We start from the raw sequence: 22,202 nt of genomic DNA, 5'->3' as shown, positions 1-22,202 counted from the left end.
CGCAGAACCCCACCCCCCTTCATCACTCTCGGCCCGCAACAACTCCCCTCTCTTTTTTGTTCGTTTTGTTCGCATTTTTACAGGAGAATTGTTGGGGTGGCACATGTGAAGGACTTTGAATTGATAACTGATGCTGTCAAACGAGCTAGCTGTGAGAGGAAAGCACTCAATTGTGCAAAAGTGCTCATGAAAGAAAGGCGGAAGTTCGTGTCTATTGATGAAGTTATTTCCACTATATATCAAGTTTGCTGAATCAATATAGACGTGTGATTGGATTGGTTTGGAGAGCCATAGATGAGCTAAACAGTCTACATGTGTGTTGGATATATATTGTATACGCATCAATAATAGAGGAAATATTGGTACTACTGGATAAGTTATTCTCTTCTTTCAATCTTGATGTTCAATAGGCCTAGTGAATAATGATGCACATATTTGTTCTTGTCAAAATAGTATGAGGTACAAGTTGATTATGTGCTTATTTTTGAACAGCATTGAATCTCCTGTCTCATAATTTGTGTACTATTTGTTCGTTACTTTTAATTATCAGTTGATTAAAAAGTGGTGGTCATAATAATAATAATCGGTAAAAATGTGAGAGATCTTATGTGGTCTTCAGCTGGCTAAATGGTTTTGATAAGACTACTAAAATTTCACTTCATTAAAAATATAATTTTGAGTATTTTTTTAGTAACTAATTAACTTTTAAGATCTCATAGTATGTTATTTTATATTGTAGCTATTTTTTGTAATGTTTCTTTTACTATTCGACAATGTTTTCAAAAACTTTGTAAAAAAAGTAGCACACATTTCAACTCACAAACTAGTTTAAAATTCTACCCGGAAAAGTGATATTAAAGATGTCTAGAAATGAAAAAAGATGTTCTTGTTGTAGTCAAATCATGCAACTAACCACCCTTCCGAAGTATTGATATGAAGTCTTGAATCTATAAGAGGACAGGTAATATTGTTGCCCATTTGTTAACTCGATGGAATTGTATCTCGAGCAATGAGATTATATAGCCGACTATTTTCCCTTAAAATATCTCTAATTTAATGGGACTTGATTTAGCTTTACAAACTCCCCCTCTTTTTTTTTTCTAAACAAAAAGAAGTCTTTGAATCTTGACAATGTCATGTTATTTTAGCAGAAAAGTAAAACATAAGAAAGTGCTCGTACCTAACTTTTGGTCAAGTTCGTAGTGCCAAAGAACCAACAAAATGTGTATAGACTAAAATATAAGGAATGCGTGCCCAATTAGTTCAACAAAGTGGCTGTAGTTTAGTGGTTAGAATTCCACGTTGTGGCCGTGGAGACCTGGGCTCGAATCCCAGCAGCCACAGATTTGTCCGACCTTAGCTCAGTTGGTAGAGCGGAAGACTGTAGTGGGATATCCCCAGCCATCTTTAGGTCGCTGGTTCGATTCCGGCAGGTCGGATCTTTTTTTTTTTTTTTTTACCGATCTCTTTCCTTTTCAAGTATTGCAGAATAACATATTAGTGGGTGTAATTATCTTTATCATTATTTTAATTAGTGTAAATGGTCGCTGGTTCGATTCCGGTAGGTCGGATTTTTTTTTTTTTTTTTTACCGATCTCTTTCCTTTTCAAGTATTGCAGAATAACATATTAGTGGGTGTAATTATCTTTATCATTATTTTAATTAGTGTAAATGGTCGCTGGTTCGATTCCGGCAGGTCGGATCTTTTTTTTTTTTTTTTTACCGATCTCTTTCCTTTTCAAGTATTGCAGAATAACATATTAGTGGGTGTAATTATCTTTATCATTATTTTAATTAGTGTAAATGGTCCAATTTTACAGAAATAAAACTAAAATTTTAACTAAAAAATACCGCAATTTAAGATTTTAGTGGGGCTAAATGACCCCACACGTCAAAAGATAGCTCCGCCTCTAACTACAGTCTAACACCCCTTCCTTCGGTCTTCCCCACACATACACCACATTTTTTCTGCTCAAAGCATATTATTACTACTACAAAAATTTACTTTAAAGTTGTTACATGTTAATGTCTATTATAGTCCATCTCAAATAATATACTTAATTTATCTATATTCAATTATTTTTAGAAGAAACAAAATTATTTGTTTCAGTTTGACTTTACACTATTGTCAAATTTTACTACGGTAGTTTTTTAATAATTTGTTTCAATTATTCAATGCATAACTTAATATTTGTCAACTTTTCATAATTATTATATATGCTATTCGATTAAAGATATTGTTGCAAGTGCGAAAGTTATAGTGATACAACCGATTAAAAATGAAATATTTAGTCATTTAGATAGTAGCGTAAATATCAATTAGTAAATTGTAACTAGTTTTAGATACTAAGACTATTAGTGGAATGTTGCCATTACTTATTAGTTGTGCTACTTTCACTTTTCAGTATGCTAATGTAAAATTTTGAGAACATATATATCTAATTTTGTATTTATAAAAATTATAAAAAATACATATTGAAAAAAATGCATAATAAGATTAATCTAATAAGATTTCACATGACTATATTATTATTAACGTATAAATCACATACGATTGTCAAAGTGACATTTATAAATAATGTAAAATATCAAAGTGTCGCATTTGATTTGAAACGGAGGAAGTAAAAGGTTAACAAAATATAGGTGGTGACTCATGTAACATACAAACATTAGGTTAAGAATTTATAGAACTCATGTAACATACAAACATTCCGAGTCTGCGACAAGTTAATAAGGCAATTTGATTGTTAGTAAGTAATAGTTGAAACAAATGCGACAAACATGCACTTTCGTCCTACACCTCTTTAGTATCATTAATTGGTTTAAAACTGTTCATATGTAGACAAGTCTTAGGGTTCACGACTATTAGATTCTAGTGAATATGGCATATGAAATTATTCTTTTTATTTTCCTTTAAATGTGTTTTCTTTTTAAAGTTAACTAACCCAAAGATCAACCAAAAATATTTTTCTATTTGCTATTAGTGCTAACAATTAATGTACACCAACAAAAATTATTTCAGTAAAAATAAGTTAGCAGGTTCAACAAAGATCTACTCTAAGTTTCAGAATAAAAATAAATTCAACGGAAATAATTTCAGTAAAAATAAGTTTAAAAAAACTTAGTTCGGTAAAAATAAGTTCAACAAAAATAAATCAAATTGCACAAAAATAAGTTAAATTAAGCAAAAATAATTTAAGTCCGTTTTTGAAGAGACGGTCTCATGTTAGTCATGCTTATATCACGTGCGCGCATCAAACCAACAATGGAATTAGTTAAGCAATTGGATCTATTAGTTATGCTAACTTTAAATTGCTTCTGGATGAATTTTTTAAGCTGTGAAAAATATTATTTAAGCGTTGAATTATATTAATTAAGCGTTGAAGTATATTAGTTATTATATCATATAAACCAGATTATAACACATTTTACTAATAACTAAAAATCATAACTATTAACCTTACAAATATAACCATTAATCCAGAACCAGAACCATAACCATAACTAATAATATGAAAACTATAACTAATAACGTGTAAACAATTACGAATAACTAAAAATCATAACTATTAACCTTAGGTCCTTACAAATATAACAATTTATCCAGAACCATATATAACTATATAACTAATAACATGAAAGCTATATAACTAATAACATATAAACAATTACTAATACTTCCTCCGTTTTTATTAGATGCTACACTTTTCAAATCACGGACTCCTAGGTAATTTTTGGAGAGGAGAGAGATAGAGAGAATGGAAAACAAAAGGGCCACATGTGAACATGTGATATGAGAGAGATAGAGAGAAATTATTACCCAAAATAAAATTGTAACATCTAATTTAAAACTTCCTAAAATAGAAAGTGTAACATCTAAAAAAAACGGAGGAAGTATCTAAAACCATAACTATTAACCTTACAAATATAACTATTTACCCAATTGCATCATAACTATTTACATGGAAACGATAATGAATCACTAGAAAATCATAACTACTGACCTGATGAAAAAAATATAACTTTTTACCTAAAAGCTGTAATGTAACTCATAATAAAGATCTTTTGCCATTTTTTTTATAAATCTAATGCATTAGGGTAGTCTTAAGTGGCTTGTTATATCATCCAAACGTATAACTATAAACTTAAACTTAAACTTGAACAGATAGTCAAAAAAAGAAGCAACATATTAAAAGGATATTAAGCACATAGTCAAAAGAAACTCTTGCGAAAATTATCATCTACTTTGTTGATTTTGAGACTTGAGAAATTGTTAACAGTACTTGAGTACAAACTCTATTGTTCTTTATGCATAGAATTAAACTCTCATTATTATTGATATGCTTCATAACTTAAACACACATATACTATATATATATATATATGTTACATACATAACTGATTAACTGATAACTTAGTTCATGTTGTACTTGGCCTTGTAGTCACGAAAGAGCTGACCAACAGATTTACCTAGCAAATCATTGAAATATGAATCATTATATCCACCCCTCATCTTCTTATTAAGCTGAGCCACAAATCCATCTCTTAGACTGTCACAATAGTCTAGGAACCTGGCTGTAACATCATAACCTTGATCCCATCTATCTCCTTGACCCGGTTGAACCCAATGAGACGGTGCATAGCCCGCCTTAAGCCTCACATAGTCCGCGATCCCCTCGATCAAACCTCCGGGAGCCTGGCGATTGCCGTCCCATTGCCACACATGGGTCATCTCATGGTACAAAATGCCTGTAACTTCAGCTTTTACGTTGCCGGAGTAGCTTTGCACGTAGTTCGAATTCAGGTGGATTTGGTTGCCTTGTGTAAAAGCTACGCCGCTAATGGATTCCACGGTTAGGCTCACCTGCGATCAAGTACATCTAAGATGTTTATTGTCAAGCAAATAAGGCACACAATTGTTTATATTGACATATTGTATTGAGCTTACTTTTATTTGGTTACAACTTACAATTATTAGCATATTAGTTTTGTAGATAATTGTTGATGTACAAGTTTTCTCATTTTGCTATTGACTAATGGTATATTGTCAACACTGTTGAGAAACAGTGAATTGGAAAATTTCACTGTTCAAGCATAGTGAATGTCATGCCATGCATTTACTGCATGTTAGGAAAGTTTCGTCTGCGCAGAAATCGTTGAAAATGTAATGTTAAAAACAGTATACTTTTGCCTATAAATACCGATGTAAGAAATCAGTTCTTCACATCAATGCAATACAATACTCTCTGATATATTTGCATAACTTCTCTCTCTATTTCTCACAACACGTTATCAGCACGAGTGTTCTACCGGAAATTTTTTTTAAGGTATCTTTAAAATTTTTACATCCATTTTGTTTTTAAGTTTAAATTTTTTTCTCCAAGCCCAACCCTTTTACTACCCGAACATGGACCAACAAAGTAACGGGATTAACATTGTTTTACACAATGTCTCTGTCTCGGGTATTTATTTTTGGATAGAGCGAAACAATGTGCCATTCACTACCAACCCAGCGAGGGGAACTGTAATACAGCCCCGACCCAGTAACCGTAACAACGGTACAAATACTCATACCAGAGAAAACCCACAAACCCCTGTTCCCAACACCAATAATAACCCTCCTATACAACCAGCTGAAAATCAACCTCCGCCCAGTAATAAAAGAGATAGAGATGAACAGGAAGAAACTAGTAGTAAACGTCACCATACTACTAACGCAGAAAACAAATAATTTTAACGCCACCTTCATGGAGGGCAAGGACATTTTATTTACGTTATTTTATTTTATCTGCTCTTAAACCGCCTATATGGACAGGTTAATTTTTTTTATTGCCACCTATATGGACGGCCTAGTGAATGATAGCATTATTATGTCTTATATGTGCAATAATGTCGTATGTATGCAGGGAACAAGCATTCAGAACATTATTATATATTATTGTCTCTAATCTTCTACTTTTTTTGCATTTATAGTTACATATATTATATTACCAATTTACTAGCATGCTCTAATATATATTTGTCAATATTAGAATTTTATTGCGTTGTATATTTTTTAACTGTATATGAACTGCACAGTTAGGGATAACCCTCTATAAAAGCGGATTACCATCCCCATTTTCACCACATATCCCTTATCTTCTTCCGATTTTTCTTTCTCTAAACCCACAAATTTTTTTCCTTCTTCCTCAACCTTCCGGCCACCATGTTTAACGCCGACGACAACCGTCCTCCACCCTCATCTTCCTCTTTTGAAGAGGATTTTAGGAAAATAAAACTCTACTTATTTCTTATAGCCGGTTTCTTTTTCCTCCTCATGGCATTAATGATATATCTCCTAATACATAAATAGGAGACAAAAAAAAAAAATTTCCCCCGGAAGAATGGCGAAAAATGCACATGAATATCAATTTTTTTTGTCTTTAAGTGCATTTTAGGAAGTTTTTTTTGTTTATTCACTTGTTGTATTTTGTTTCTATTTTTGGTATTTTCTTGTTTTTTTTTGCTTAGCTTCATTATTGTTGTACGCTATTTTTAGTTTTTTTTGTTTGTATTATTTATCTATAATAATAATGATATAAATCAGGGGGAGATAATATATATATGTGATTTATCATCATTACTAATTTCAAATATTTACCTATTTGTAGTCAAAAGAATGGGAGATCTAGTGAAAAGACAATTTAACATACTAGATCTATCTGGGCAAAAGTTTTTAGAATGGACGGTGGACGCCCAAATGAATTTAAAGGCCCAAGGACTGGAACATACAATTAAAGATGTGACAACCCAACAAGGGGATGCAACTACAACAGCCGCATCAGTTAAAATTGCGACTGTACAAGAAAAGGCAAAAGCCTTAGTCCTCCTAAGACATCATTTACATGAAAGTTTAAAAAGTGAATATCTACTTGTGGATGATCCAAAAGAACTATGGGATAGCCTAAATGAAAGATATGGGCATCACAAAAATGTGCTTCTCCCAAAGGCACATTATGACTGGACCAATCTGAGGTTCCAGGATTTTAAAACGGTCAGTGATTACAATTCAACATTGTTTAGAATTGTATCATTGTTAAGATATTGTGATCATCCCATCACAGAAGAGCAAATGATAAACAAAACGCTCTCCACTTTCCACGCCTCTAATATCATATTGGCAGAACAATACAGGTTCAGAGCTTTCAAAAAGTACTCTGAGCTAATCTCAGTACTACTTGTGGCTGAACAAAATAATGATCTTTTGCTGAAAAATCATAATCTTAGACCTACGGGGTCTTCAGCCACTCATGAGATAAATGCTATAGAAAGCTCTAATCCACCAGAAGCAAATGCTATACATAGTGGTGGACGCGGTAATTACAACGGTCGTGGGAGAGGACGTGGTAATTACCGTGGCCGAGGGCGTGGACGTGGAAGAGGCCGATTTTCCCCAAGAAATAATAATTTTAAACATTCTGATAAAAATTGGGGACAATCATCTGGAAATCAGAGGCAGACGTCCTATAAAGGAAATGATACTTGCCATAGATGTGGCATGACTGGGCACTGGGGCCGCACATGTCGTACTGCCAAACATTTGGTAGATCTATATCAAGCTTCAATAAAAAACAAAGGAAAAAATGCTGAAGCAAACTTTGTTAATGAAGCCACTACATCCATGCCCAGCCTTGATGTTTCAGATTTTTTTATGGATGATGCTGAAGTTGAAAATAAGTTTGTTTAGATCACAATCGATTAATGTGCTTAGTTTATTTCAACTGCTTCAATATCCACTTTCATGTATTTGTTCCTTATTATTAATAAAAATACGTATTTTTCTTATACTAATCATCGTATTTATTATTTATGAAGATATGAATTCATCAGAAGTTGGAACTAAAGAACAATGTCTCCTGGACAGTGGGACAACACACACCATATTGAAAAATAAAGAGTATTTTTCAAAACTTACAATATTCCAAGCAAATGTTAGTACAATTTCTGGGACAGCCAAGCTAATTGAAGGCTCTGGAAAAGCTTGCATTATATTTCCAAATGGGACAAAATTGATAATTAATGACGCATTATATTCGAGTAAATCTCGAAGGAACCTCATAAGTTTCAAAGATGTACGTCAGAATGGTTACCATTTGGAAACAATGACAGTGAACAAAGAGGAATTCATATGCCTAACGGCAGAGAAAAACGGCAAGAAATACATCTATGAAAAATTGCCAGCAATTTCCTCGGGACTATATCGCATAGATATACGTCCGATTGAAATTAATATGATATCTAACCAGAAGTTAGATAATAGAAAATCATTTACTCTATGGCATGACCGATTAGGCCATCCTGGCACAGGAATGATGCATAGAATCATTGAAAACTCAAATGGACACTCTATAAAGAATGTCAAAATTCCTCGGTCAAATGAATTAACATGCTCTGCATGCTCACTTGGCAAATTGATAATCAGGCCATCTATAAATAAGATTGCCACTGAATCTCCAATGTTTTTAGAAAGAATTCAAGGAGATATTTGTGGGCCTATTCATCCTGCATGTGGACCATTTCGTTATTTCTGGTATTAATTGATGCCTCTACTCGATGGTCACATGTGAGCCTTCTGTCAAGCAGAAATGTTGCATTTGCAAAACTTTTGGCTCAAATAATTCGATTAAGAACTCAATTCCCAGATCATACAATAAAGAAAATAAGATTAGACAATGCTGGGGAATTTACATCCCAAACATTTAATGACTATTGCATGTCTATTGGGATTATTGTTGAGCACCCTGTACCTCATGTACATACACAAAATGGTCTTGCTGAATCATTAATCAAAAGACTACAATTAATTGCAAGACCATTAATAATGAGGTCAAAATTGCCATCTACTACTTGGGGTCATGCTATATTACATGCGGCAACATTGATAAGATTAAGGCCGACAGCCTATCACAAATTCTCACCATTACAATTAGTATCTGGTCGAGAACCGAATATCTCACATTTGAGAATTTTTGGGTGCGCTGTACATGTACCTATTGCTCCCCCCAACGTACTAAAATGGGTCCACAAAGAAGGATGGGAATATATGTTGGATTTGAATCTCCATCAATTATCAAATATTTAGAGCCAACAACTGGTGATCTATTTACGGCTCGATTTGCCGACTGTCATTTTAATGAGTCGGTATTCCCATCCTTAGGGGGAGAGAAAGTGGACCCACAAAATATAAAATCGGAAATTACATGGAACGCATCGCAAATGTCGTTTCTGGACCCGAGAACAAATTCATGTGAACAAGAAGTCAAGAAAATTGTTCATCTGCAAAGTATTGCAAACCAATTGCCAGATGCATTCACAGATTCTAAGAAAGTGACAAAGTCACATGTACCTGCTGCGAATGCTCCGGAACGGATTGAAATTCCTAATGACAATAAGGCAATTGAAAATGAGTCAATAGCACGTCGAAAACGTGGCAGACCACCCGGTTCTAAAGATTTAAAACCGAGAAAAATGAAAAGGCAAGGGGAGACAACGAACGAAATTAATATAAATCTCCCAACAGAGCATGATGAAAACAAAAATGAAGAGAAACGTGTTCCAGAAGAAAAGGAACATGAAAGCGTAGACAACAATGAAACTTCAATTAATTATGTTTCTACAAAGAGACAATGGAATCGAAAAGATGTTGTCTTGAATGAAATTTTTGCTTACTCGATAGCGGTTGAAATGACATACGATGAAAATGATGTAGAGCCAAATACAGTTGATGAATGTCGCCGTAGAAAAGATTGGCCAAAATGGAAAGAGGCAATTCAAGCAGAATTGAGATCACTTGAAAAACGTGAAGTATTCGGTCAAATAACCCAAATACCAAAAGGTGTAAAACCAGTTGGGTACAAATGGGTATTCGTGAGAAAACGAAATGAGAAAAATGAGGTTACTAGATATAAGGCAAGATTAGTAGCCCAAGGTTTCGCAAATGCCGGGATTGATTATGATGAGACATATTCTCCAGTAGTCGATGCAACTACACTAAGATTTCTGGTAAGTTTATCAGTTTCGAAAGGATTGCAAATGAGATTGATGGATGTAGTGACCGCATATTTGTATGGCTCACTTGACACAGATATTTATATGAAAGTTCCTGAAGGACTAAAACTACCAGAAAATTGCATGCCCAAAGAGATGTTCTCAATAAAATTGAGAAAATCACTCTATGGGTTAAAACAATCTGGAAGAATGTGGTATAATCGTCTTAGTGAATACCTATTGAAAGAAGGATTCAAAAATAATCAAATCAGTCCCTGTGTTTTCATTAAGCGATCTAAATCAGGATTCGCGATCATTGCTGTATATGTCGATGATTTGAACATTATCGGAACTCCTAGAGAACTTGAAGCAACTGCAAAATACTTGATGAAAGAATTTGAGATGAAAGATCTCGGGAAGACAAAATTTTGCCTTGGCCTGCAAATGGAACATCTAAGAAATGGGATTTTTGTCCATCAATCAAACTATACAGAAAAAATCCTGAAACGTTTTTTCATGGACAAAGCCCACCCAATAAGTTCTCCAATGGTAGTGCGTTCCCTGAATGAGAAAGATGATCCATTCAGACCACGAGAAGAGAACGAGGAGATTCTTGGTCCTGAAGTACCATATCTAAGTGCAATTGGTGCTTTAATGTACTTGGCTAACAATACTCGACCTGACATAGCTTTTTCAGTAAACTTGTTAGCTAGATACACAATGCACCAACCAAGAGACATTGGAATGGAGTCAGACACTTATTACGTTATCTTCGAGGAACACAAGATCTCGGATTATTCTATCAGTCAAGACCCAATGCGTCACTCATTGGATATGCAGATGCTGGCTACCTCTCAGACCCACAAAAGGCTAAGTCTCAATCCGGATATGTATTCACTTATGGAGGTACTGCAATATCTTGGAAATCTACAAAGCAGACTTTGACGGCCACATCATCAAATCATGCAGAATTAATTGCTCTTTATGAAGCTGGAAGGGAATGTGTATGGCTAAGGTCAATGATCAAGAATATCCAAGAAGAATGCGGGATGGAAACAATAACAACAAATCCAACTATCATCTACGAAGACAATACTGCATGCATCACCCAAGTAAGCGAAGGGTACATCAAAGGAGACAGAACTAAACATTTATCACCAAAGCTCTTCTTCACTCATGACCTCCAAAAGGAAGGGACGATCAACATTCGACAAATCCAATCATGTGAGAATCTTGCAGATTTATTCACCAAATCCCTTCCGGCGAAGAAATTTGAAGAATTAGTCCGAAAAATTGGAATGCTCATCTTCTGATGATATGCTAGATTCAGGGGGAGTATTATATGCGCTGCACTCTTTTTCCCTTCGATCAGGTTTTTATCCACCCGGGTTTTTCCTGACAAGGTTTTTAATGAGGCAGTTGATTTTAAGCATATAAAATACATAATAGTTATACTCTTTCCCTAGTTACGGATTATTCCCACAGGATTTTTCCTAACAAAGATTCTTAATAAGATAACGTCTATTATGAATTATAAATGGACATTCAAGGGGGAGTGTTGAGAAACAGTGAATTGGAAAATTTCACTGTTCAAGCATAGTGAATGTCATGCCATGCATTTACTGCATGTTAGGAAAGTTTCGTCTGCGCAGAAATCGTTGAAAATGTAATGTTAAAACAGTATACTTTTGCCTATAAATACCGATGTAAGAAATCAGTTCTTCATATCAATGTAATACAATACTCTCTGATATATTTGCATAACTTCTCTCTCTATTTCTCACAACAAACACTAAATTTTAAAGGATAGGTATGCAATTATATAAGCAGTGAATAACTCTCTCTGTCTCCCTCATTTTCATTTTATTGTTTCTCCTTTTGGAAAATCTTGAGAAACTATTTTGCATGTTGTCTTACATAAAATTTATAGGAGTATATTCATCTTAAAAAAAAAAATTCGATTTAGTGTACTGTTGATAAATTAAATTCAAATTTTAATATTGAAAAAGAAACAAAGGAAGTATGTATGATAAACTTTAGATTTATAAGGATAGGAGTTAGCTCAAGTGGGTAGAGTGCTATCCCTTGGCCCCTGAGGTCAGGGGTTTGATCAACGCTGGGGTATTTACTTAGCATGCTATACATGTCTTACCAGCGAATGTGTTGGTGTTTCCTACACGCTAGTATACTAAAAAAATAAAAATAAAAAACTTTGAACTTATTTCTTTTTGTTTTAGTTTAATTTAAGAACAATCTTTGATGATTACAATAATATGATTTTATTAGTACTAGTGTTACTAATAAGTTAATACTACCTCTGTTTCAAATTAATTGTTACACTTACACTTTTCATGCATGTCAATGCAAAAATTTGAGGACATATATATTTAGTTTTGTATTTGTAAAAATTATAAAAAGTATATATTAATAAAATACATACTAATACGAATCTAACAAGATGAATCTAACAAGATCCCACATGACTATGTTTTAATTCACGTATAAATCACAAACGAGGGTCAAAGTACAATTTGTGAATAGTGTAAAATGTCAAAGTGTAACAATTAATTTGAAACGGAGGTAATATTATGAAAATATGCATATACTACCTCCGTTTCTTTTTAATTGTTACACTTACACTTTTCACGCATGCCGATGCACTACTTTGAGCCTTTATATCTCTAATTTTGTATTTGTAAAAAATATAAAAACTACATATTAATAAAATACATACTAATATGAATCTAACAAGATCCCACATGACTATGTTTTTATTCACGTATAAATCACAGACGAGAGTCAAAGTGCAATTTGTGAATAGTGTAAAATGTCAAAGTGTAACAATTAAAAAGAAACGGAGGTAGTATATATTGAGGCGAATTCAACTAGTAATTTATACGCGACATATATATTGTACTGAAAATGTATTGAATGAATAACTACGTATATTAATTTTAAGATAAGATTGCATACTCTCACACTATACATGTCTAATTTCCCTTCCAAGAAGACATAAAAAAATATGGTACCTGTTGGACGGTGCTCTTACGATCAGCTGGATTGCTTTGCTGAAAGTTTCCCCAAATGAAATTCGTAGCGGAGGAGAGAGTTTGGCGTGCATAGTCTATACCGATTTCATTGTTGAATCGGGTTCCGCCTGCGGTGTTCGTGGCAGTGTTTGTGACGGTGTAAGTTACCGCGGTAACATGGGTGGTAGTGGTAAGGAGTAGAAGGAAGGAGATAAGAGTAACAAGTGGGAACATTGTGAGAAGCTAATTAGGAATGAAGGATTGTTCTTGTGTTGTTGCAATTCTATCTATATATAGAGTACTAATGAACTACTTCCTCCGTTTCTTTTTACTCGCTACACTTTCTATTATGGGAAGTTTCACATTACTTGCTACACTTCTTTTTTTGGCAATAAACTCTCTCTATCTCTCTCCTCCCACATGGATCCCTTTTCTTTTTACTCTCTACCTCTCTCTTCTCCAAAAATTGTCTAGGAGTCCGTGAAATGAAAAGTGTAGCGAGTAAAAAGAAACGGAGGAAGTATATCTGTTTTAAAAAATTCTTCTGATTTGACCAATTTTCTCTAAAAAAAACTTTAAATCATATGAGCAAAATTAAAGGGTGTATTGTAGTACACTGAATAATAAGACGCTTAGTTTATTATTTTTGTTAGTTTCTTTTGGAGGGATGGAGCAAGTTGGGAAGTTTGAAAGGGAAGTGAATGATCAATGACGATACCTAATAGCCTATAATATTAGTTGAGGCTGATGAATGCAAAACGCGCTTGCGAGGACTTTTCTCTTCATCTTCTAACATTTTCATGGGTCCTGCTTTCGTGCACTCCCTTAAATCCGATAATTTTGACTTTAATGTTTGATCTGCGGACTGTGGTGTATGGACGACTCATACATTCAACGAAAATTTTGACTGTGGTCCATGCCACACGTTGACCGTTGTGCCCCATGAACTTTGTTAAAAAAATTTTACCTCGTCGGAATTTTGTACTCATCGAAATTTTGTGTTCGTCGGTGGTGCTCGTTGGTGGTGCTCGTCGGTGGTGATAGTCGGTGGTGATGGCGAAGATGAGGGAGAATATGAATTAAAGGAAGAGTTAAGTTAGAGTAAAAAAATGTCAAAAAACATATTGTAAGGATATAATAATACTTATAGAAGGAAATTGGGGTGATTTTAAATAATTCGAGAGCAATGTTTAACAATATGAGTGCCAAGTCCTAAAGAACTAGCCACATAAAAACACAACAAAATATGAAATTAATTTTCATACGTACGGCGGTAAGACTACTGTTATTGCAGTGTAGTCAGTCCCCACTCCCCAGTGTACTACATAATAATTAATAGTATTGTAGTATATCATGCATGTATTCTGTATTATTGATAAGTTATTTATATATATAGTTTTTAGGTGCGTTTAGGTTGCATTTTAGAGCATTTAGTTTCATATTTAGGTTTATTATTGCATTATGTTCTTAAGTTATGATTTTCTACTCATATTCGGTATGTTTTCTTGTTTTTGATGAATTTCATGCATTGATAACGTATTTGGAGTATGATTAGCTAAGCATGACGATTATGAGCACTTGGAGAGAAGCTACATTGCATAAGGATCGTCATGGATATTTTATAGTACGAGTTTGAGCGAAAACGAAGCGGAAAATCATTAGAAGAAATGTGAAAAAGAGTTATGTCTACTAATGATCATAACTTTTGATGTGATTCTTAGAATCGAGTAATTCCAGCAGAATTGCAATATAGACTTGAAGAACTTTCCAACGATAGGTGGCACGCCCAATGAGACTTTTAGTCAAGGAGTTATGCCTTGCTTTCGGAAGATTGCACTGTTTCTGCTGGAATCTGTCACGCGTACGCGCAGATCACTAATCCGCCTATTAATGATTTATTTAAGACTTTCCTTATATTGTAAAATTACTTTCCTAGTCATATGAGGTGAATATTATTTAGATAAGTTTTCATTCTTTTTCTCTCTCCTCCTCCCTTAGACGTTATTTTGAGTTTTAGGTTTTAGTTTTCTCTCCTTTTTCTCTCTCTAGTTTTAGTTGTAAATCCTAGTTCTTATTCTTCATTAATTCATGAGTTTCTTTAGTTTCTTTCCTTGATTTATTTGATTATGCTTTTCTTTGTAGATTTAGATTTCATTATTTATTTCATGATAGAGTAGTTTTATTTCTAGGGTTTGGGAATCCATGTTTATATGATATGATTATTGATTGATATTTATTAATGGTCTGATTAGTTATTAATTTCTCTAATTGATTAGTGTTTTATTGTTAATCTTGCAATATGATTAATTGTCTGATTAAATAATATTGCTAATGTCGAGTCATAGATCAAGAGATAGTACTCTTTAGAGGTTTACCTACAATTAGCAAATCTAATTATATTGAGCGACCGTACTAGCATATGTTGATTTTAGAGCGTTAATGTCTGACCAAAGATTAACCTGTGTTCTAGATATCTGATTGATTGAAATATTGATGATATTTTGATAGATTATAGTTATAAACATGGTGAACCATTACCCTAGATCCTTTTTAGTTTGATTTTCGGAGTTTGATTGGTTTAGAACTTTAATTATTCAATTATTCTTGATCTTGTTTAGTTTCTCTAAAACGACCATCTCTCTGTGGATTCGACCCTACTTACCCTACTACATTGTTAAAAGGTTTTGTATGACTTATTTTTGACGGGTAGGTGTACGACAACCTATCAATCATATTTCATATAATTAGGGTCTTAGGATGGTAACACAGGTCGGATTTGGATTATGCATGATCTGACACCAACTGTACAAGAAGTCGGATTTTAAATCCCAGTCTGACTCCGACATGCGTTTTCGACCCGAATTAAAATCCTAACACCCGACTCCAACTCTCATCCGACCGGACTTTTTTTCACCTTTTTTTAATAGAAAAATCTTGATCAATAATAAAAACAATCAAATCTTTAATTTTTTTAATAATCATATATGGAAATTTTATATAGTAGTTGTGTGCAAGCTTTAAATTCGGGTAGTAGTAGTTGTGGTGGGTGCACCCACCTCATTCGTCATTGTTTATCATTGTTACATAAAGAGGATTGGGTTGTTAAGGTGATTCATGTTTTTCGAGAGCGTAATCGAGCCGCGGACTGGTTAGCTAATCGAGGTGTGGAGCACGTTAATGACTCAATTGTGTTGGAGGATGCCCCATTGGAGCTTCATAGGATTTTAGTTGAGGATGCTCGTGGAGGTACAACTCCACGGTTAGTTCCTATGTAGGTGTTTATTTTGTTTTTTCTTCGTTTGTTTGATTTACGTTGGTTTTTCTTTATTCTTGGCATGGCCTCTTTTGAATAAAAAAAAAAAGGCAATTTGATTGTTAGTAAGTAATTAGTATTTGGGCTAGGGCGTTGTAACGGGTTAGTATTGTTTTTCGAACTTGATATGCATTTTTTTCCATTTTCATTAAAATATATTAAGGAAAACTCAACATTTAAAAGATACAAATATAATAATGTGGACACTTAAAGCATGATTAAAAGTTGGTTGAGATGGTAATTATGTCATGTATAATAGCAAGAGGTCATGTGTTCAAATCTTGTTGCAAGATAATTTTACTTTTGTAAATTGACATGCTTTATGTACACATTGGACAATTCTAGTGGAGTAATAGAGGTGCCACGTGGCGTATATACATTGTCACACACGCCTTTCAATATATTTGTATATATAGTTGAAACTTGAAACTAATGCGACAGACATGCACTTCTCTTTAGTATCATTTATTGTTTTAGAAATAACTTAGGTTCAACAAAGATCTACTCTAAGTTTCAGCAAGAATAAGTTCAGTAAAAAATAAGTTCGAAAAAACTTAGTTCAGTAAAAAAAATAAGTTCAACAAAAACAAATCAAATTGCACAACAATAAGTTAAGTTAAGCAAAGATAATTTGAGTTTGTTTTTTGAAGAGACGGTCTCACGTTAGTGTTAACGTGAGACCAAGTAATGTCATGCTTACATGATGTGCGTGCATCAAACCAGCAGCGAAATTGGTTATTGGACCTATTAGTTATGCTAACTTTAAATTGCTTCTAGATGAATTAGTTAAGCGGTGAATTATATTAGTTAAGTATTGAAGTATATTAGTTATATCATAGAAACCAGATTTTAACACATTTTACTAATAGCTAAAAACGATAAGTATTAAACTTACAAATATAACCATTAATCCGGAACCATAACAACAACTAATAATATGAAAACTATAACTAATAACGTGTAAACAATTACTAATAACTAAATAAAAACCATAACTATTAACCTTGCAAATATAATAATTTATCCAAAATCATAACTATAACTAATAACATGAAAGTTATAACTAATAACTATAAACAATTACTAATAACTAAAAACATAACTATTAACGTTATAAATATAACTATTTACCGAATTGCATAACTAATTACATGGAAACGATAACTAATCACTAGAAAACCATAACTATTGACTTGAAAAAAATGTAACTTTCTACCTAAAAGTTATAACTCATAATAAGAGATTAATTAGAGTTTAGATCCATTGATGGAGGACAACAAAGAGTTTTGAGAAATTATCATCATCAAGATTGAAGAAGTCGCGAAAAAGGAAGTTATATAGTTGAAAGTTTCATATGTTCAGACAAAGAAAATAATGAAAAAGAAAGAGATCAGATGTAGGCTTCCAAAAGAAATGGAAGTTTGGTGGAGGAGAGGGAAATGACGGTGCAGAGGAGAGAGAAAGGGATAGAGGAGAGAGACACACAAGTTGGTATAAGAGAGGGACATAGGAGATACAAATTAGAGTTGGCTGAGGAGAGAGAATATAAATTGAGGAGGAAATGAGATGATTTTACTAGCATAATTAATAAGTCCAAGCGCTTAACTTATATAGTTCAATGCTTAACTAATATATTTCTGCGTTTAACTAATTGATCCAGAAGCAATTTAGCGTTAGCGTAACTAATAGGTTCAAGTGCTTAAGTAATTCATCCAGAAGTAATTTAGGGTTAGCGTAACTAATAGGTTCAATCGCTTAACTAATACCACTGCTTATTTAATGCATGCGCATGATGTTAGCATGACATCAGTTGGTCTCATGTTAACACTAATGAGAGACCGTCTATTATAAGAATTTGTAAAATAATTTGAAGAGAATATAGCCTAAACATGCCAGCCAGGTGGTCTAGAACTCTAGATGCCAAGATGATATTTCTTGTCATTGGAAGGCCCATCATGACAGGACCAGGGGCAGATCTAGCGTGGGTTCAACTGAACCCACGAAAATCTGGAAAAAAAAAGAAAAAACGACGAAAAATGAAAAAAGAGAAAAGGTTATATACTTCCCGCGCAGTATTATTTCACATGCAAGCAGCAAGCCCTTGGTTCAGCCGTCAGCGGTAGCTTCGCGAAAAGATATTACTGACCTACATTTTCTACACAGGTTCGGATCCTGTGGGTTTTATTTTTTATGCTTCTCTCTTCCTCCTTTTTTTTACAATTTTTTGGCAGCCTACTTTTCTCTTTTCTTTTTATCCCTTTCAAGGCTTTGGCGATTCCTAACAATTTGCTTTGCATTTCTTGTTTTTTCTTTTTTGATACAACTTAGCGTTTTACCTTTAATTTGTTAGATACAATAGATTATACTACTTACTCCATTCTATTTTAAATAAAAAGTTTGTTTTTTCACGCAACCCAACATGTTTCTTTAATCATTAATATCTTTAGTTGTGTACACATAAAAAATATCAAAAAGTTATAATTATTTGATAGTATGCGTCGAGATGAATCTAACATACAAGATATCACTTAATTATGTTTTTTTTTATATAATGATGATAAATTAGAGTCAAAATTGATTAATGAATAGTGTCATTCACGCAATGTTTCATCATTTAAAACAGAACGGAGGAAGTCTATATTTTCATTCATTTTAAAAAAAATAACAATAAGCAAACTTAGTAGTTATTAGCCTTATATGTATTCGATGAGTACGAAATCATATAAAATTTTACTAAATACAATAGGTAATAATTATTGCAAGGAACGAGAAAAAAAATTATGGAAGGAAAAAGAGAAGAAACGATAGTTCGTATAGTGTGTTTTATAATTTGTATTTTCTTAAAAAAATTAAAAGTAATTCTCAATCAATAGGAATTGTTTTTTTAAAAAAAATTAGTTGAAAATGTTTTACAAGTTATTGACTTCCACTTAAGTATCCACTATCCAGTGCCGTTGTATTTCTGTACTTATTTTTTAAAGAAAATATAGTTAGTTAGCTAGTATTTTTTGTGCTCCCCTCTTCTTCCCTTATAGGATAGAGATTAGTCATAACTTAGATTTAGACTAATAAATTGCAATTTTAAATCAATTAAGTATGAGTATTTGGTCGATAAATTTTGAACCCACGCAGGTCAAATCCCGGATTCGCCACTAGGCGGGACAAGGCAACCTTTGTTACAACTTGGGAGCTAATTGCCTAATTTGATAATCTTTAATTATTACTGATAGATGCGACTCTCCTGCACTAGTAACACTAATCCGCAAATCCTACTTGATTTTAAAGGAGGACTTCATAAATAGGAGGAAAACTGGGAAAGGATATGGAAATCCCATCTTTTTTATAAATATAATGCTTAGGGTAGTCTTAAGTGACTTGTTATATCATCAAGACGTACAACTATAAACTTAAACTTGAACAGATAGTCAAAACAAGAAGCAACATATCAAAAGAAAATCTTGCGAAAAATCTCATCTACTTTGTTGATTTTGAGACTTAAGAAATTGTTAACAGTACTTCAGTACACACTCTTTTGTTCTTTATGCATAGAGTTAAACTCTCATTATTATTGATATGCTTCATAACTTAAACACACATATAGTATATATATATGTTACACATAAGACATAACTGATAACTTAGTTCATGTTAGTTGTACTTGGCCTTGTAGTCACTAAAGAGCTGACCAACAGATTTACCTAGCAAATCATTGAAGTATGAATCATTATATCCACCCCTCATCTTCTTATTTAGCTGAGCCACAAACCCATTTCTTAGACTGTTACAATAGTCTAGGAACCTGGCTGTAACATCATAACCTTGATCCCACCTATCTCCTTGACCCGGTTGAACCCAATGAGACGGCGCATAGCCCGCCTTAAGCCTCACATAATCCGCGATCCCCTCGATCAAACCTCCGGGAGCCTGCCCATTGCCGTTCCATTGCCACACATGGGCCATCTCATGGTACAAAATGCCTGTAACTTCAGCTTTCACGTTGCGGGAGTAGCTTTGCACGTAGTTCGAATTCAGGTGGATTCGGTCGCCTTGTGTATATGCTACGCCGCTAATGGCTTCCACGGTTAGGCTCACCTGAGATCAAGTACATATAAGATGTTTATTGTCAAGCGAATAATTTCTTTTTATCTATATGAGCCACGATGGCAGTACAAAGTACAAAGAAGGAGAGGGAGAATCGAACCTGATATGACTTATCGTTCACATCACCTCAATCTTAACCACTAAGCCAAAACATCCTTGGTTATTGTCAAGCAAATATGGCACCCAATAGTTTATATTGACATATTCATATTGTATTGAGCTTAACTTTATTTGGTTACAACTTACAATTATTAGCATATATATTAGTTTTGTAGATAATTGTTGACGTACAAGTTTTCTCATTTTGCTATTTGACTAATGGGATATTATCAACACTAAATTTTAAAGGATAGGTATATGCAAATTATATAAGCAGTGTACTCTCTGTCTCCCTCATTTTCATTTTGTTTCTCCTTTTGGAAAATCTTGACAAACTATTTTGCATGTTCGCCTTACATAAATTTATTGGAATATATAATTAGATTACGTTCATCTTAAAAAAATAATAATTCGATTTAGTGTATTGCTGACAAATAGAATTCAAACTTTAATATTAAAAAGAAAACGAGAAAGTATGTATGATAAACTTCAAATTTATTTATTTTGTTTAATTTGATTTTAATTTAAGAACAATCTTTGATGATTACTCGCAATATTGATTTTATTAGTAATAGTATTACTAATAAGTTAATATTATGAAAATATACATATAAGCGAATTTAACCAATACAACTAGTAATTAATACGCGACATATATATTGTACTGAAAATATATTGAATGAATGACTACGTTCATGATTTTTAAGATAAGGTTGCATACTCTCACACTATACATGTCTAATTTTTCTTCCAAGAAGGCATAAGAAAATATGGTACTAATTATTAGATAACATTATATGTATGTAAAAGGATAGAATAGTTAGTCTGTAACTAGTCATAGGCCTGTATAAAACACTATATATATTGAATGCAGGTTAACCTACTAAAAGGTTAACACAATTATTCTCCACACATGTACACTAATGATTTTAGGGAGGTACCTGTTGGACGGTGCTCTTACGATCAGCTGGATTACTTTGCTGAAAGGTTCTCCAAATGAAATTTGTAGCGGAGGAGAGAGTTTGGCGTGCATAGTTTATACCGATTTCATTGTTGAATCGTGTTCCGCCTGCGGTGTTTGTGGCAGTGTTTGTGACGGTGTAAGTTACCGCGGTAACATGGGTGGTAAGGAGTAGAAGGAAGGAGGTAAGAGTAACAAGTGGGAACATTGTGATAAGCTAATTAGGAATGAAGGATTGTTCTTGTGTTTGGGTAATTCTCTTTGTTGCAAGCTTGCAACTCTCTCTATTTATAATACTAATAAACGTTTTAAAAAGTTCTTCTGATTTGACCAATTTTTTCTCACAAAAAAGTTTTTAGCCCCTATTTGACAAATAAAGTTTAGAGTTTAGCTGTTAGAATTTAGAGTTTGCTGTTAGAGTTTTAACTTTTTGTTCAGCAGATTTGACTGTTGATTTGACAACTTTTTTGTATAAATGTGTTTGGTAACAATTAACTGATTGTTAAAAGCTTATTATCATTTGTTTATGTGAAATGATATTTATAAACATTTTAATACATATGAGTAGTATTATTCTTAGAGGCAAAAAGGTCATTGAACATATATTTAAGTAATCCTCTAAAGAAAAAGCTCATATTATGAGCTTTTTCATTTTGAGAGTTTTTATTCCAAA

The 22,202-nt window shown here is 33.3% G+C and overlaps 2 protein-coding genes and 1 non-coding gene across 3 annotated transcripts; 1 reads left to right on the top strand and 2 right to left on the bottom strand.

Moving 5' to 3' along the window:
• Positions 1 to 1,271: 1,271 nt before the first annotated feature.
• On the top strand, positions 1,272 to 1,343 carry TRNAH-GUG (transfer RNA histidin (anticodon GUG)). Its single transcript has one exon. It is a non-coding gene; the product is annotated as a tRNA-His (tRNA).
• Positions 1,344 to 4,225: 2,882 nt separating this feature from the next.
• On the bottom strand, positions 4,226 to 13,357 carry LOC104904935 (hypothetical protein). The gene is made up of 2 exons (XM_010693359.4): positions 13,056 to 13,357; positions 4,226 to 4,864 (listed from the first exon to the last, which is right to left on the bottom strand). The coding sequence occupies exons 1-2, from the start codon at positions 13,287 to 13,289 to the stop codon at positions 4,415 to 4,417; spliced, it is 684 nt and encodes a 227-aa protein (XP_010691661.1). The 5' UTR covers positions 13,290 to 13,357; the 3' UTR covers positions 4,226 to 4,414.
• Positions 13,358 to 19,665: 6,308 nt separating this feature from the next.
• LOC104904936 (hypothetical protein) lies at positions 19,666 to 21,799 on the bottom strand. Its single transcript, XM_010693360.4, has 2 exons — positions 21,510 to 21,799; positions 19,666 to 20,460 (listed from the first exon to the last, which is right to left on the bottom strand). The coding sequence occupies exons 1-2, from the start codon at positions 21,735 to 21,737 to the stop codon at positions 20,017 to 20,019; spliced, it is 672 nt and encodes a 223-aa protein (XP_010691662.1). The 5' UTR covers positions 21,738 to 21,799; the 3' UTR covers positions 19,666 to 20,016.
• Positions 21,800 to 22,202: the final 403 nt, after the last annotated feature.

This window comes from Beta vulgaris, chromosome 9 (genome assembly GCF_026745355.1).
Source record: "Beta vulgaris subsp. vulgaris cultivar EL10 chromosome 9, EL10.2, whole genome shotgun sequence".
NCBI lineage: Eukaryota > Viridiplantae > Streptophyta > Magnoliopsida > Caryophyllales > Amaranthaceae > Beta > Beta vulgaris.
The sequence above is the reverse complement of the archived record's forward strand: the minus strand, read 5'-3'. Positions and strand labels throughout refer to the sequence as shown.

Excerpts from the sequence above, each read along its gene's own strand:
- LOC104904936 (XM_010693360.4), bottom strand. The coding sequence starts at position 21,737 with ATGTTCCCACTTGTTACTCTTACCTCCTTCCTTCTACTCCTTACCACC. Across the intron at positions 20,461-21,509 it reads GTAAGAGCACCGTCCAACAG|GTGAGCCTAACCGTGGAAGC; the intron begins GTACCTCCCTAA and ends ACTTGATCTCAG.
- LOC104904935 (XM_010693359.4), bottom strand. The coding sequence starts at position 13,289 with ATGTTCCCACTTGTTACTCTTATCTCCTTCCTTCTACTCCTTACCACT. Across the intron at positions 4,865-13,055 it reads GTAAGAGCACCGTCCAACAG|GTGAGCCTAACCGTGGAATC; the intron begins GTACCATATTTT and ends ACTTGATCGCAG.